At 37.3% G+C, this 18,373-nt stretch overlaps 1 protein-coding gene across 1 annotated transcript in view; it reads left to right on the top strand.

The window, feature by feature from the left end:
* The window catches only part of LOC109073459 (inactive dipeptidyl peptidase 10-like), a 53,068-nt gene that overhangs the window by 4,011 nt on the left and 30,684 nt on the right, over positions 1-18,373 (top strand). Inside the window, exons 3-17 of the mRNA XM_042764417.1 lie at positions 68-163; positions 380-474; positions 1,013-1,087; positions 1,254-1,306; positions 1,413-1,494; positions 2,166-2,286; positions 2,413-2,567; positions 8,327-8,424; positions 10,587-10,710; positions 15,608-15,646; positions 15,741-15,848; positions 15,923-16,014; positions 16,209-16,256; positions 16,344-16,465; positions 16,572-16,619. Coding sequence (XP_042620351.1) covers positions 68-163; positions 380-474; positions 1,013-1,087; positions 1,254-1,306; positions 1,413-1,494; positions 2,166-2,286; positions 2,413-2,567; positions 8,327-8,424; positions 10,587-10,710; positions 15,608-15,646; positions 15,741-15,848; positions 15,923-16,014; positions 16,209-16,256; positions 16,344-16,465; positions 16,572-16,619 — 1,356 coding nt within the window. The remainder of the gene's footprint in view (positions 1-67; positions 164-379; positions 475-1,012; positions 1,088-1,253; positions 1,307-1,412; positions 1,495-2,165; positions 2,287-2,412; positions 2,568-8,326; positions 8,425-10,586; positions 10,711-15,607; positions 15,647-15,740; positions 15,849-15,922; positions 16,015-16,208; positions 16,257-16,343; positions 16,466-16,571; positions 16,620-18,373) is intronic.

Here is an 18,373-nt window from a genome sequence, read left to right as displayed (position 1 = left end):
CTTCATGTGGCATTTGTAACTTTAACACTGAACATGTTCATGTAAGTGTGTGTGTTAATGGTCTCAGGCGATGCTCACCACACTTTGGGAACCTGTCTGACCCTGGATGACCTTTTCTCCAGTGAGCTGCAGAATCATGATCTCGAAGCTCAGTGGGTTTCTGGTGAGAAAGATCACACTCACAAGCTCTGTCTCAATCTCAGTTCATGCTTTACAGCAGCTGTGTGTGATGTACTAAAAGAGACCTGTCAAACTGACACACACAGTGGTAAACACATATATGTAGGCTCTATAAAACAATCCTAACTCGTTAATCTAAATAGCAGTGTCATGCTGCTGTTTAAAGTGTGTGTTGTATGTTTATGTGAATATGTTTCAGCTCAGCGACTCGTCTACAAGGACAGACACGGAGATCTAAAGATGCTGAACATGGAGACCAATCAGACAGATGTTTTGATGAAAAACACCACATTTGTGAGTGATGTTATAAAAACAAGAAAAAGTATTTCAAATGGGAAAACTGCAAATTAACTTTTAAAACAGATGCAAGAGCAGAAACAATATTTCTTATGCCACAAACATGTAACATGGAAGCAGACTGTGGACCCTAAGACCCTAGACAGACTGCGAACCATATTAGCCAACTTGTTCTTTTATTTTGAAATGTAAAAAGGGCATAAAAATAAGCAATGTCTTACATGCTTGAAGAGCACCGATGAAGAGCTGATAGAAGATGTCAGACAAAGTACAGTGTGAACCTAAAATGTGCACCTTGAATCCAAAGTACATCCCTTTTAATAGAGATAATAAAAAAATCCAAATCAAAAGTTCAGACTAACCTGTTGTGTTTGGGAATGTATAACAATTCATTTCAATGTACATTGTGTAGCCACAATTTCAATTCATTAATAAATTAAACTCACAATCAATAGTCACACATTGCAACACTTCATCATAACATTGATTGTTGAAGGATAACCATTTGTTATCATTTGTTCAATTTGTCACACAGGCAGAGTTCAAGGCCTCCAAGTTTGCCGTGTCACCAGACCTCAAATATGTGTTACTGGCATATGATGTCAGAAAGGTCAGAGGTCAAGTTATACACACACACACACACACACACACACACACATATATATATATATAAGAATTTTAGTTATGTATGGTGTTGCATTGTCATGAATTATGTTTTGCATAATGTTTCCTCTAGTCTAAATAATTTTGGACTTAGTTTCGCTTGTTGTTTTTAGGTGTATCGATACTCCTACCTGGCATCTTACTTGATCTACAACTTACAAACACGGTATTACACATACAGACAGGTAATGTGCATAGCAGAACTGTTATCTATGTGAATGTTATGTGATGAAGGTGCACTTCTCTTTCTGTGCGTGTGTGTGTGTCTCCAGGGAAGTGCATGAACTGAATCCTCCGGAGGTCTCTGATTGTGTTCTACAGTTTGCATCATGGGGAAATCACAGCCAACAGCTGGTAAGTAAAAGACTCAGAGTGTTTCTCATTTCTTATTTGTGCATCCTCACTTCCTTTCCTGACATCTGAGTTCCACCCTCCCTAGGATTTGAGGGAAGGATGCAAGGAAAGAAAAGTAAAAGTAGTAGAAAAACAAACTAAATTCGTAAGCTGACATTTTCAGCTGGAAACACTTCAAACTAAAAAAAAAAAAACAGAAACCCTCACAATCCCTGTATGTACTATATCATGTCAAAGTAGATGCGATTTTGTGACAAACAACAGTAACAGGTAAACACTAGTGAAGCTGTAATATGCATTTAATTCAGCAATTAAAGTGACTGACAGTATTTTAGTTGCATTGCAGTCAAAACGCAGACGAAAAAAGCTGGGAGTCGATTATTTGATACTGAGGTGTTGGGAATTGAGAGTAATGGGGAAAATATTTCTGAATCAGTTGAGCCAAATGCTGTGTAAAATGATTCACTAAAATGCACTGAGGACATCTGCTGGACAATAACGTGTAAATGGAAATACTTGAAACACACAATGCTTTGAATGACTGACAGCTGTGAGCTCATGAACTTAACAGCTGTTTTCACCTCCTTCTGCAGAGCTTTCTTTCTTTTGTAAGAGTGACTTTTGTCTATGAGCGCGGCAACCTCTCAGCTCGTTCTCTCTCTTTGTATCAGGTGTACATATTTGAGAATAATATTTACTATCAGCCAGATGTGAAGAGCAGTTCTCTCAGACTGACGTCATCGGGGCGAGATGGCCTCATATTTAATGGAATAACTGACTGGCTTTATGAGGGTAAAAGACCATCATCACACTGTTATGAACAACACAAGCTGTGCCATTACAGTTGTTTTTGTTATTTTACTCACTCTCTCTTATTGGTTGAGCCTAACCTTTGCTGTTCCTCTGCTTGTCTATCAGAGGAGGTCCTGCACTCTTCAGCTGCTCACTGGTGGTCTCCATCAGGCTCCAGTCTGGCATTTCTCACCATCAATGACACTCTGGTGCCCAACATGTATCTGCCGCGTTTCACAGGAATGCTTTACCCTCGCGGACAACAGTATCCATACCCGAAGGTACACAGGTCTGCCTCAACCTGCTGTCCTGCTGCTGAATATGTATCTTAGAAAAGATTAGCAGCTCATGATGAACTGACTTTCTAGATCCGGATCTTTCCTGTTATGTTTTTCATACTAAACTGAAATAACACAAAAATAAACCCTTAAATTAATGAGAAACCCCACATAGTCCTAAACAGTGATAAACTGATGAAATTATGATATCGAAAAACCAAAATTAAAGTTTTCATTTAGCCAAAAACCAAAGCTGAAAATAAAATTAACATTTTAAATAGTTTTTATGTTAAGTTTTAAATATATTTATTTCTTGAAATATAAACATTTAAATGGTGGCTCTAATAAAATCTTGTTTTAATGAAAGATTTATAAATCAGTGTAAGATGCTCTTGGGACATAGATACATACTCTACATAAATAACCATACATATATGAAATGAGAATAGAAGAACATTTAAGGTAAACAACAACAATAATAATAATAATTATATATATATATATATATATATATATATATATATATATATATATATATATATATATACACACACACACACAGTGGGTACGGAAAGTATTCAGACCCCCTTAAATTTTTTATTCTTTGTTATATTGCAGCCATTTGCTAAAATCATTTAAATTCATTTTTTTCTCTCATTAATGTACACACAGCACCCCATATTGACAGAAAAACACAGGATTGTTGACATTTTTGCACATTTATTAAAAAAGAAAAACTGAAATATCACATGGTCCTAAGTATTCAGACCCTTTGCTGTGACACATATATATATTTAACTCAGGTGCTGTCCATTTCTTCTGATCATCCTTGAGATGGTTCTACACCTTCATTTGAGTCCAGCTGTGTTTGATTATACTGATTGGACTTGATTAGGAAAGCCACACACCTGTCTATATAAGACCTTGCAGCTCACAGTGCATGTGAGAGCAAATGAGAATCATGAGGTCAAAGGAACTGCCTGAAGAGCTCAGAGACAGAATTGTGGCAAGGCACAGATCTGGCCAAGGTTACAAAAACATTTCTGCTGCACTTAAGGTTCCTAAGAGCACAGTGGCCTCCATAATCCTTAAATGGAAGATGTTTGGGATGACCAGAACCCTTCCTAGAGCTGGCCGTCCGGCCAAACTGAGCTATCGGGGGAGAACAGCCTTGGTGAGAGAGGTAAAGAAGAACCCAAAGATCACTGTGGCTGAGCTCCAGAGATGCAGTTGGGAGATGGGAGAAAGTTGTAGAAAGTCAACCATCACTGCAGCCCTCCACCAGTCGGGGCTTTATGGCAGAGTGGCCCGACAGAAGCCCCTCCTCAGTGCAAGACACATGAAAGCCCGCATGGAGTTTGCTAAAAAAAACAGAGAAATAAGATTCTCTGGTCTGATGAGACCAAGATAAAACTTTTTGACCTCAATTCTAAGTGGTATGTGTGGAGAAAACCAGGCACTGCTCATCACCTGTCCAATACAGTCCCAACATTGAAGCATGGTGGTGGCAGCATCATGCTGTGGGGGTGTTTTTCAGCTGCAGGTACAGGACAACTGGTTGCAATCGAGGGAAAGATGAATGCGGCCAAGTACAGGGATATCCTGGATGAAAACCTTCTCCAGAGTGCTCAGGCCCTCAGACTGGGCCGAAGGTTCACCTTCCAACAAGACAATGACCCTAAGCACACAGCTAAAATAATGAAGGAGTGGCTTCACAACAACTCTGTGACTGTTCTTGAATGGCCCGGCCAGAGCCCTGACTTAAACCCAATTGAGCAACTCTGGAGAGACCTGAAAATGGCTGTCCACCAACATTTACCATTCAACCTGACAGAACTGGAGAGGATCTGCAAGGAGGAATGGCAGAGGATCCCCAAATCCAGGTGTGAAAAACTTGTTGCATCTTTTCCCAAAAAGACTCATGGCTGTATTAGATCAAAAGGGTGCTTACTAAATACAGAGCAAAGGGTCTGAATACTTAGGACCATGTGATATTTCAGTTTTTCTTTTTTAATAAATGTGCAAAAATGTCAACAATTCTGTGTTTTTCTGTCAATATGGGGTGCTGTGTGTAAATTAATGAGGGAAAAAATGAACTTAAATGATTTTAGCAAATGGCTGCAATATAACAAAGACTGAAAAATTTAAGGGGGTCTGAATACTTTCCGTACCCACTGTATATAATATAGTAAATTCAGTATTACCTTGTCATATTAGTGTTTTATAATTTATACAGCTAACTGATATGCCAGTAAAATATAACTATATTACTTAGATACAATACAGTTTATATATATATATATATATATATATATATATATATATATATATATATATATATATATATATATATATTTATATATATTTTTATTTATATTTGGTTCAGTTTTATTAGTCTATCTGTCACACTCACTGAAGGCTCGTTAGTAGATCATGCTCTGATCCTGGCACATGCAGAGGGGGGTGTGTTGGGTGCTTGAGCACCTGCCCCTTTTCCCCTTGATGCCCAAAGTGTCCTTTTGTCAAGGCATTTATTTATTTATTTTTAATAAACGCCCTTTTATGAAGTCCTGCCCAATCTAACTATTAGTAAAATTAATGAATAATAATTTAGCGGTAAATAAAATTATCCACATGATGACCTTTCACCTCATCTCATCCGGGACAATCCCTCCTGTTTAGACACCTTTAGTAATTTAGCGCACTACCAGGATGCCTTCAATAACGTCCACGGCTGCCGGTAATTGGAGTTCTCAGCGGAGCGGTGCGCTTGTAGGTTTGGATAATTCCTTTATTCGTTTTTGTTTTCAAAACGGAAAAACAAATAAACCGTTTGTTTTGTACAAATTCCACCAAATTCATGAACATAAAAAACAAATCTGTTTTCCTCAGTATTGATTTAAATGCATCAAATAAATATACAATAAAACCAAAACAAAAAAAAATATTTTTATGAACAAAGTGCGTTTTAGTCCACCGAAACTTCAGCTGCAGCCTCTGGCGGCCAGTGGTGGTATAGCACATTAAGGCCATCTTAAAGGGATACTTCACCCCAAAATGAGAATTTTGTCATTAATCACTTACCCCTATGTCGTTCCAAACCCGTAAAAGCTTTGTTAGTCTTCGGAACACAATTTAAATTATTTTGGATGAAAACCGGGAGGCCTGTGACTTTCCCATAGACTGCCAAGTAAATAACAGTGTCAAGGTCCAGGAAAGGTATGAAAGTTGTCGTCAGAACACTCCTACAGACATCCTTGCGGCGCAGATGATACAGAAGAGCATACGCAGCATACGGTGATATGGAGAGACACAGAGGAGACTGTTGACAAAGGAATTTTCGAATTATTGAAAAAAATTTTGTTTTTTTTGTTTTCTTTAATTTGTTAATGTGTTTTTATATATTCATGTTTGCATGTTTGATTGTATGTTGAGTAGTTTGACTATGACTTTCATACCTTTCCTGGACCTTGACACTGTTATTTACTTGGCAGTCTATGGGACAGTCACAGGCCTCCCGGTTTTTATCCAAAATATCTTTTGGATATTTTTTACAGGTTTGGAACGACATGGGGGTAAGTGATTAATGACAAAATTTTCATTTTGGGGTGGAGTATCCCTTTTAAGCACAAGACCACTATCTTTAATGACACATCATTTTTCGGTGGCTTGTGCCAACCATATGTAAATATGTAGGTAGTAATTTCTGTACAGTGCAGCAGTAGCCTATGTACAGTAACTGAAAGAACTGACCTATGTCCACGCGCGCATCAGTGCTCGTGTCAGAGCATGCATCTGACAGCGGAAGAGGATTAACCATAGGCTCCGGTTAAATTCATAGTGAGAGAAGCTTGTTTTGCACTTTAATGTGAAAAAAAATGTGCCCCTTTGTTTGCAAAGTGTATAATTCCATTTGAATTAAATTTCCATTTTAATTCCAGAGGTGCAAAAAAATTATTTAACATTTAAATTTAAAATGGTCTTTTCTGTTCTGTTTCTTTTTCAAACCTGTGTCACGGCATTTGTTGCTGTATCATTATAGAAGCATCTGTTTCTATACAAATATCAGCAAGAAGCACAGCCCTATTAAAAGCTGTGTTCCATGTGCCCCTTTTATATTTTGAGCACCTGCCCCTCCAAAGGTCTCTGCACGGCCCTGCTCTGATCATGCATGTGCTAATAGCGCTGAGGTGAAGTAACCCTGGAACATAACCTGCTCCGGAGTAGGTTATCTTCAGAGAGCAAGTTGCTATAGTTACTTACATGCCCTGTAAGTAACCTCTGATTTTGGAACCTCAAACATACCTAGGTATGTCACATAACCTGCTTTTTGGAATACCTCCGGGTGTTATGGGAAGTGTTCCATTTCCTATGCTGGGTTAAAGAGATGTGTCTTTAATCTAGATGAATCTAGATCTCTTTAATCTAGCATACACATAATACACTATAACAGAGCAGTGGTGAGAGCACTAAAGGCTGTTAAAAGCACATTAAAAGCTGTTTTATGGACATTTTTCTGTGGTAAAAACAGATTTATTGATTATATGAGACATGATTCATTTTGGTAAGTTGTTCTGCTTCTTTTAACACCTTCTAAAGTTCATTCAAATTTTGGTGCTAAAAAGGAATTTATTGTTTGAATTATTGTTTGAATAAAACTTACTGAATTTAGAAACTCAGCCTTTGTTTCATATCTAAAGTAACTAAGCATAAATGGCATAGACTAGAAGATCTTCGTATTTAAGAACTGATATAGTTTCATCAAAAAATGTAGATTGCTTAACATCTAGACATTGTTATTGTTAATACAGTGCAAGCATTACACAGCTTACATGTTCACCTGTTGTAGTTTATCCAGGCTGTGAGTATGAAATAGATTGTAACACATTCAAAATGCACCATCAGAGAAACCATAAATTAAAAGTCACTATTTTGGTTCATCACAAGTCCTAAACAGACAAAGTAACTTGTTTTGTGTATTTAGGGCCTGTTTACACCTGGTCACTTTATACGTTCTCTCTGATCGGATAGCTATCTGACTTGTTAAAATGGTTCCATTTACACTTGGCCACATAAATGTGTCTCTGCAAATCCGATCTTTAATTCCCACACTTCATGCAAATTTAACAGAGTTTACGTCAGTAAAAGTAACAAATATGTGCTGAATTTTAGTCATCAGCTTATTTCAGCACTCGTAAGATAATTTAGTCTGACTGCTTTTGATGAAGATGATTGTGTGTTGAGCATCTGCGACTTACTTTCAGCTTCATTTGCTGCAGTTTGTGCATCGGCTTGCTGAGGAGAGATACTCAGCTACTTATCCGTGGCGATGCATGTTGAATTAGCGCCGTCATATCTAGCTGTAACATCATCGCCTATAAAATGCTCTTACACGTTTATTATTTTAACATTTTGGTAGGAGTAAAATTTACATATGTGGGTTCCACAACCAGATGCATTTACACTTGTCCAGTTTCATCTGAACTGCATCCCAGCCCTCCTCCTGAAGTGGTTTGTGCAATCGGATTTAAATCCATCTCGAAAGCATTTCAGAGGGCATTTAAACCTTGTCTTTTTCCGATCTGATAGCTACCGTATCAGAAAAAACACATGAAGTGACCAGGTGTAAACAAACCCTTAGTGTACACTTTACAAATCCCTCAAAATCTGCTGTTGAGTTGTGGTTAGTTAGTTACTGTTAGTTACAGCTGTGCGGTGAACAACAGAACTCTGATTTCCCTTGATTTCACTTTGTGCAACAGGCTGGACAGATGAATCCCGAAGTTACACTCTATGTAATCAGTGTGAACGGATCTATGCACGCTACACAACTCCTGTATCCTGACAGCTTACAGAGAAGGTATACACACACACAGGGTTGCCAACTCCCATGCATTTGGCGAGACACACTCGCTTTCAGCCTCTTTATCATGCTCTCACGCTGCCCATGTAAATCTCATGCCAAACTGGCAACACCACTTGCGATTTGAAACAAAGAATCAGCCTTTAAATTTTGTAAGTTTTAATACTAAATACCGTTTTGGTGCACTTAATGTGGCGTAAAATGTAGCACTTCAGTTAAAGCCAGAGCCATTGAAAAACAGTTGCGACAAGCTTTGATCTCACCGGTGTCGCCACAGGGTCACGTGATCCATAGCATAGATACAGTTGAATGGGTTTAAGTAGGATAGATGACAGCTTCATTATACAAGTATTTGCATTATATATGTTGTTTTTGGTAAACATAACAGCATATTATGCATTGATTATTAACTCAAAGACATTTACAGTATCATCTTTATTCTGGTTTTCTTACCCCTCAGGTAGGCCTATTCCTTACTTATAATGTGACCATACAGCTATTTTTCAGTTAAATAAGTGTTTTTTTTTTAGTTCAATAATATTTATTTAATATTTTGAGGAGATCTTTTGGTTCCTCAAATATGGTCCAATATGGTCCATTAATGACTTAAAATATTTATTCTAATTTTTCTACTACTTATAGTACAATTCATGTAGTATTTAAGGTTAAAATAGAGAAAGGGGTTTTAAATTCCTAAGCAAAGAGGCAAATTAGAGTCATTTTGTGGTCAGAAAAAAAATCATTTTCATTTGTAATGCCATAGTTTCCCCAGTAGGTAGGTGCAGAGCGTTACTATTTTAGTCAGAACTAGGGTTGGGTATGTTTGAATTTTATCAATTCCGAATCTGATTCCTCTTATTGATTCAGATTGTTTTCGATTCCCAGTTTAGATTCCAATGTGATTAAATAAAGATATCAAACACTTATCCTGTGTCTCTTTTTTGCAAACCATTTATTGGAGCTGAATACCATGAACAAAAATCAACAGGCTACATAAAATCTCTTTAAGAGCTTTTGTGAAAGAAGTTTGTGAAAGAAAAAGAAAAAAATCATTAGACAACTAAACAAAATCACATGTAATTTATGAATAAATGATTCAGTGACTTAGGATGTACTTTTTTTCATTACTTGATGAATCAGCGTTCTTGAACAAATCTCTTGTATGAATCAAAGATAAATACATTTTAACAGCCCCTTTTCGCCACCTACTGGCATACCAATGTTATCGATAAATCTTCATTTGGAGTGTCAAATTACTCTGCTGATTAAAAGTGATTTACTCTATTTTAATCACTACCGTACATATCAAAGTTTATATCTGAACTATAAAATTTTATCCCAGTACTTTTATGATTTGAATGTTTGTAACACGGATATAATGATACTGTGTGGCTGAAAAGACTGTGAAGCTGTTTTATTCATGACAAACAGCTGCTCTCTTTAGGTCAGCGGCAGTGCGAATGCAGATTTAAGATCACACTGACTGGTGTGACCATACTCTTAATGTGTGATGATGATGATAGTGATATTGATTTTGATTGTAAAAGTTAGAGGAATGAAGCAGACGAATAATTGTAATTTAGGAATAGAATCATGTTGGTGTTTGAATTGCATTCACAATCTTTAACGATTTATTAAATTAAAGTGCTTTGTCATGTTCGTGGTGACACCTCTCTTTGCAATATGTTTAGCTATCACAGATATTATACTTAGCATTTCTGTCTTCTGATCATAAATGTAGCCAAACTTTGGAGCACTTAGATTAGTGAGCAATGTCCTGGCATATCGCAAGGTCTGGTCCAGATGAAGAAAAAAAGCACATAGGAATCGATAGGCATAATCAAAATTTTAATTTGACAACAAGTATCCAATTCCTGACCTTAAGTATCTAAATCTTGAATCGGAATCGATTTTCGATTCACAACCCTAGTCAGAATTACACCATTGTACCCACAACAACAGACTTGTTGTACTTACATGCTAAAACACTGATAAACGAATTCCAACTCTGACCACTGAAGAGACGCACAAGTAAATCTGGTGTGATAATATTCTTTACTTTAACAAGACTGTTCCATTTTTAGACCTTTAGAAGTTCATAACATGTGCTTGTGAGTTTGAGCTAATAGCCTGCTGTGTGTGTTTGTGTCTGTGTGCAGGGATCTCTACATCAGCATGGTGCAGTGGGTGACGGACGAGTGTCTCGCTGTACGCTGGTTAAACCGTCCTCAGAACTCCTCCATACTCACACTCTGCTACACACACACGGGGAAATGTGTGCCGGTGAGTAACACTGCCCGTCTCATTCTTGAATTTAAATTGAAATGTCCATAACAAGTTGAAATGACCGGTAAGCTCCTCCCCTCAAACGCAGATGAGCCAATGGCAGTTGAGTATCAGTTGCACAGGGACCGGAACTTGGACATCTTTAGGTTTCAGAGCCATAGAGAAACATCAGTTTGATGGTTTTTATGCTACAAAAATGGCAAAACGATGTGCATGGGGTACTTGTAACACTGATTCCATGTATCCTGAGAGGATGGGCAATGGAATTTATTTTATTCCTTTTCCTTAACCCAAATAAGACAGAGCAAAATGTCCCTAAGCATTTAACCCCAATCCCAGTGAAGACAAAAATGTTCATTTTCTGGTTGTCATACTCTCATTAATTTACAATTTTCATCTGCTCAAGCAGAATGTTATGATGTTATGAGTCCATATGACGTAACAACCTAAATAGCGAACTGTTCTCATGTCATTTACAGTGTAGGTCAAAAACAAATTTCAGTGCCTCTCCATATTAAACTAGTTAAATATAAATTAATTTAATCTTACCCTGCGGTAAATTAATCCTGGATGTTGTCATCTGCGATCGTGATGACTGTAACATGAGGTTTCTCCCGCTTACATATGACAGCTGTCTTTGTAAGACAGTTAGCAAGTCCGTTTGTTTGTCCAAGTTAGCAACAGTAACTAAGGGGGGCATTGCTTACCGATAGGTCAGTTGGAATAGCAGGAATTTACTGAATTGAAACTAATAGAAATTCAACACAGGTGCATTCTGGGAAATGAAGTTTTCTTCTATGGGGTAGAATTGTTGCATTATTCCAAATAAATAGATTATGATCCACAAATAAATGTTAAAATATTTTTTAAAAATTATACATATTTACAAATAAATAGAATGAGATCCACAAATAAATCTCAGTTTCACAAACATTAATTAAATTCACAAATAAATAAAATTAGATTTGCAAATAAAAACATATTCCCAAATAAATTTTATGTCACAAATACAAGTTTGCCTGCCATTCATTTGTGAATCGCGTCCTGTACATTTGTAGATCGCTCCGCGCATTTGTGGATTTTGAAACATTTCTAGCGTCAAGATGCTGACAATTGGCTTTGGGAACAATGCTGTACTGAATACAAACGCGATATGGGAGCGTCATTCAAGATGGAAAGAAAAGCATCAATAAGTAACTGACTAATAAATTACTGGATTCAACCTCATGATAAACATGCAAGTTTGTGTAATGGATTAAACTGCTGTCACACAACAGCCAACATAACTGCGTTTTTTCCAGTTTTTCAGTGAAGCAGTTTGGATGAGATGGATATGGAAATGGATATGGATATGAGTAGCTATGTGGATATTACGATGTATATAGCATTGAAAATAATATTTTCAAACATTAAAGGGTTAGTTCACCCAAAAAATGAAAATTAGCCCATAAATTACTCACCATAAATTAGTCATCCTAGGTGTATATGACTTTCTTCTTTCAGACGAATCCAGTCGTAGTTATATTAAAAAATTGTCTTTGATATTTCAAGCTGTTTAATGCATGCATCCGTTCAAAAGAAGTTAAATAAAAATCACCCATCCAAAAAAAATAAAAAAAGTGACCGGCTCCGGGGGGTGAACGAAGGCCTCCTGTAGAGAATCGATGCATTTTTGTAAGAAAAATATCCATATTCAAAATGTAATAATCACTTTACTACCCCTAGATAGGATTCAATTCAATTCAATTCAAGTTTATTTGTATAGCGCTTTTTACGATACAGATCATTGCAAAGCAACTTTACAGAAAATTAAGTTTCTACAATATTTAGTAGTAGCTTATCAGTGGTGACTGTCAGTTTATGTGTATACGGCAGAAATGTTCAGAAAAATCAATAAAAGACGTAAACAAACAGACGATTAACACTAACAGCAATTATGCAATCAAACTTATAGCAAAATGTGGTAGTTCTGTATGTTGTCTCTGGGTTAGCATCATCTGAGGTCCTCTGAGGGGTTGGCATCATCTCTTCTCAGGTGTTCTGGAGTCCAGACTGGAGCTTGTGTAAATCCCGTGGCAAAACAGAGAAACAAATAGAGACATAATTAGCGTAGCTGCTGTTCCAGCCAAGTAAAATTAATTAGTTTAACCCAAGTTAAAGAATAATAATGCGCATTTGATCAGATATAACTGCAGTCCAAATTTATGAGATGCATTATTTGAATGCTTGGCCAAAGAAGTGTGTTTTTAATCTAGATTTAAACAGAGGAAGTGTGTCTGAACCCCGAACATTATCAGGAAGGCTATTCCAGAGTTTGGGAGCCAAATGTGAAAAAGCTCTACCTCCTTTAGTGGACTTTGCTATCCTAGGTACTATCAAAAGTCCAGCGTTTTGTGACCTTAGGAAGCGTGATGGGTTGTAGCGTGGTAGAAGACTAGTTAGGTACGCAGGAGCTAAAGCATTAAGGGCCTTATAAGTAAGTAATACTATTTTGTAACTGATACGGAAATTAATAGGTAGCCAGTGCAGAGACTGTAGTGTTGGGGTAATATGATCATATTTTCTTGACCTGGTAAGGACTCTAGCCGCTGCATTTTGGACTACCTGTAGCTTGTTTATTGAGGATGCAGGACAACCACCTAGCAGTGCATTACAATAGTCCAGTCTAGAGGTCATGAACGCATAAACTAGCTTTTCTGCATCAGGAACAGGTAACATGTTTCGTAGCTTGGCAATGTTTCTAAGATGGAAGAATGCTGTTTTTGTAACATGGGAAATATGATTTTCAAAAAACAAGTTACTGTCTAATATAACACCCAGATTTTTAACAGTAGAGGAAGTAACAGTACATCCGTCTAATTGCAAATTGTAGTCTACGAGATTCTGTGTAATGTTTTCTGGTCCAATAAGTAATATCTCTGTCTTATCTGAATTTAATAGGAGAAAATTATTGGTCATCCAATCTTTTACATTTTTAACACACTCTGTTAGATTAGATAGTTTTGAAGTTTCACCTGGTCTTGTTGAGATATATAGTTGAGTATCATCAGCATAACAGTGGCAAAACTAATCCCGTATTTTCTAATGATATTACCAAGGGGCAACATGTATATTGAAAATAGCAGAGGACCTAGGACAGATCCTTGTGGCACTCCATATTTTACTGGTGATAAATGAGATGACTCCCCATTTAGATAAACAAAGTGGTAGCGATCGGACAGGTAGGATCTAAACCATCTTAAAGCCTGCCCTTGGATACCTGTATAGTTCTGTAACCTATCTATGAGTATGTCGTGATCTATGGTGTCGAACGCAGCACTAAGATCAAGTAAAACTCAAGGATGACTTGAGGGTGAGTAATTTATGGGCTAATTTTCATTTTTGGGTGAACTAACCCTTTTAATAAAAGTATTACAAAGTTATTGCCAATTGTTTGGGGAAGAAAAAATATAGGTGGGTTCTCTTTGTTTTAATGTGGTGCAGGTGTGTTGACAATAAATGGATATAAATGTCAGACAAGAGATATTTCTTGGTTAATACACTTGATCATGCAAAAAAATATATTTCATATGAATCAGACTTAATAGTTTTGTTTGTAAAAGTTACTTAACAGCATCCAAAGTAGGTTTTTATTTACATTGTCCACAAGCAAAACTCCAGTTCTACACACTGTAGTGATGCTGAGACAGGACACAGAATGTGCGAATCATATGTCCTTCATCATGTCGCGCCTTGTCCAGAATAGACAGCATCGCAACAGATATTTATTTGCTTCAGACGCATCGTGAGGGTATTACTGATGATGTTCGGGATTTGTGAATGATCATAAATTGTGCATAATCCTGAGTTTATCCTCATTTATTGATCCTGATGGAAATATAAAGAAGCCTTACACTCCAACAATCTTTTGGAAACAGTTTTTTTTTTTTAACAACACAAATAGCACTCAATTTGAACAAAGTGTCCATAGAATGCACTTCCTTACAAGGGTGCAAAATAAATCTGCTCCCGCCCTGATTGTAAAGCAAAATATGTTTGGTTATAGTGAGAATGTGCTACGATTGGTCAGCGAAGTTTGGCTGTTATCTGACTGGCTAGAGGATAGAGGGTGGGTGGAGTCCATGCATCTTGACCCTAGAAATGTTTCAAAATCCACAAATGCAGACAGCGATCTACAAATATAAAGGACGCGAATGAATGCCAAGCAAAGTTTTGTTTGTGACATAAAAATATATTTGTGATTAAGTTTTTTACTTGCAAGTTTCATTTTATTTATTTGTGAATTTAATTCATGTTTGTGAATTAAATTCACAAGATTTATTTGTGGATCTCATTCTATTTATTTGTCAATATGTTTATTTTTTGTAAATCTGTTTACATTTGTTTGTGAATCATAATCTATTTATTTGGAATAATGTAACAATTCTACCCCCATATTCTTCTGTCTGTCTGTCTGTCAAAGTCCCTTTCAAGGAAAGTCCATTATTTGGCAGGCATATTGGCAACATCTCAGCTATTTTGCTCATGCGAGATCAACTCTGAGCTACTGAATGAGGAAAGTCTCTTAAAAAATGTAAAACTTTTTCAGACTTTCAAACAAGACTTTTGCAAGTTAACATTCAAAGTCCTAACAAACTTCTAGTTAAATTGTAGTTTTATAGAATTTCTGTGAATCAATTTATTTGAATTCTAATTTGAATTGCAATTCTTCGTCCTTGCTAACTCAATTAAAATTCAGAATTCAGGAGTTGAATTGGAATCTCAATTAATGTTTTGAATGGCACACAACCCTGACGCACACACACACAAACACACAGGCGCACATAAATGCACTCACACTTATGTACAACGTATGCAAACACACAAACATGCTGGTTTTGGTCTCTCACCGCAGAAGCATGTCATGACATCGGACAAATGGATTGACAGACAGGTAAGATTAAGCTATTTAATATTTTGCCACATTTGTTTACATTCAACAGTACATTGATTTGAAGTGATATGATGTTCTCATTTGATTGGTCCAGAATGAAAAACCAGCTTTCTCTAAAGATGGAGAAACGTTTTTCGTGACATTGCCCCTCAGAAGTGGAGGCCGTGAATCCTTTAGACACCTTACTATGATGTCAGAGCAGGTATAAAAGCACACAAACCACACAGAAACAAACATAATTCACACGGATCTGACTTTAACCTCTCCTACTTTCAGCCTGAAGGTAAAGAGATCAGCATGCGACACCTGACCTCAGGCACCTGGGAGGTCACAGAGATACTGACCTATGATGAAAAGTGGAATTCAGTGTGAGTCACTTCACACACACACACACACACACACACACTCACGCGCATGCACGCACACATATACTCGCACACACACACTCACTCATGCTCACACACACACACACACTCACTCAAGTTGACGCACACACACACACACACACACACACACACATGCAGCCCATCAGATCTCTAACATGTCATGTGTTTTCATGTAGATATTTTCTCAGTAATGAAGCTGGATTCAGTCAAAGGCACCTGTACAGGTGAGATGCTCTTATGCTGCACAGACCACTCTGTTTTTATTCTCCCTGATTAAATCACGTTACAGCAGTGTGACCTTTGACCCCCAGAGTCAGCACAGTGGACCCGTTCCATCGCAAGTGCTTGAGCTGTTCTGTGTTTAAACCTCACTGCTCATTTTATGAAGCATCAGTGAGTCCAGACAGACAGGCCGTCCTGCTGAACTGCAGGGGTAAACCACACACACACTGTCACATTGGATTTGTCATGAATCAGACTCATTCTGGATTGTAAAAATGCCTGAAAATTTCTTTAAACAATCTGTGTTTCACGTTCAGGTCCAGGAATCCCCAAAACCACTGTGCACCTTCTCAGCAACATGATCGGTGAGTCCAAACATACATACACACACACAAATGTTCTTCATCAGATCTGTGGCAGAGTGACAGATAAGAGACACACACTCACAGGTACCTCATTTATGTACCAAAACCCAGTTCAGTAATGCAAGAGGTTGACAAGAACAAACAATTAAAAAGTAAGCTCAAGAAGGCTACGAGTCATCTTTTTGAACAACTTCTTGACAAACAACCAAAACAGAAGTTTGGCTTAACTTGTAACAGATTATATTACTATTGTAAAGCAGAATGTAATAATACCAATAACAGTAATAATACAGTTTTTCTGAATTGCTTAAACACATTTCTTGAAACCATCACATCCTTAAACACAAATCAAAATTCCATCAAATGCTGGTCCATCAAAATCAAACAATCACTGCAAAACCATTTCACTTGCACTCCAAATCAACCGGTGCTCTCAGATCACACACACGAGTCAATAAAATAAACGCTGCAGGGCATAGACACTACAGAGAAAAATGGAGAACACAGCATCCAGAACATTACGGGGAAAAAAGTATATTGTATTGAGTAAACAATTTTGCAATTCTGTAAAAAAGTATAGTAACTGCAACTGAGTAAGGTGAATATAGTGTAAAGGCCTACTGTATAGGGCTGTCAAAAAAAAACGAATTTCGAATATTCGTCGAATTTAAAATAAAAATCCACATTCGAATGCAAAAACGTTTCATTCGAATTTTATGTGTGCGTTAAGGATTCTGCTTTAAAGGAACACTCCGACTTTTTGGGACTTTAGCTTATTCACAGTATCCCCCAGAGTTAGATAAGTCCATACATACCTTTTTCATTTCTGTGCGTTCTGTAAGTGTTATTTGACGCACCCACCGCTAGCCTAGCTTAGCACAAAGACTGGATGTGAATGGATAATGCTAGCATAGTAATCCCAATAAGTGACAAAATAATGCAAACATTTTCCTATTTACATGTTGTGATCTGTATAGTCACAGCGTGTACAAATAACAAGGCTATATGAGACAGAGACCATTTTTAATCGTATAAATACTGGGAACTATATTCTCACTAGGCGTAGGAGCACAGTTAAAGTTACTTGGGCGGAGTGGCTACTTGGGTGGAGTGATTAGCGCAGCACTCGAGACGCGCCGTGGTGAGGAGCAGAGAGTTCGCTCAGAGTTGGAGTAATAGAGTCAGCAATTACTAGATAGTACATTTATAGTGTGCAGTCATGGGTGTTCGCTGTATTGTAAAGAGCTGCGACAATAAACAGGGGAGACTAGGTAATACTATGATGTTTCATAGAATTCCAACCAAAAACGCTGACCTGATGAATCGATGGCTACTTGTTCTGGGTATAGTTCCAAACACACCTGTAAACACCATCACAAAGTATTTCGTTTGCTCTGAACATTTTACTGTAGACGACTATTTTGAAAAAATGCAAGTTGCCACACGGACCATGAAACGTGTGCTAAAGGATACAGCCATCCCAATAAAGACAGGACAAATTGGATCACCTGTTGCTGCGGTAAGTGTTCCGTTATGTTTTGAGATGACTAACATTAGCCATACTGTAACAGTGCCATGCTAATGTAATATAACCTTAGTAGTGACACTATTACGTAAATAGGGGCTCCGTGTATCCCCTTTATTGTTATTATTGTGTTGTCGTGAACACACTGTATCTCTCAATAACAAATGAGCGGCGCTAAATGTAACTCTCAGGACTAATACATTCAACTTGCTAATGAATTGGAGGGGGA

This window comes from Cyprinus carpio, chromosome A9, assembly GCF_018340385.1.
Source record: "Cyprinus carpio isolate SPL01 chromosome A9, ASM1834038v1, whole genome shotgun sequence".
NCBI lineage: Eukaryota > Metazoa > Chordata > Actinopteri > Cypriniformes > Cyprinidae > Cyprinus > Cyprinus carpio.
This window is presented reverse-complemented; position numbering and strand designations above follow the sequence as displayed.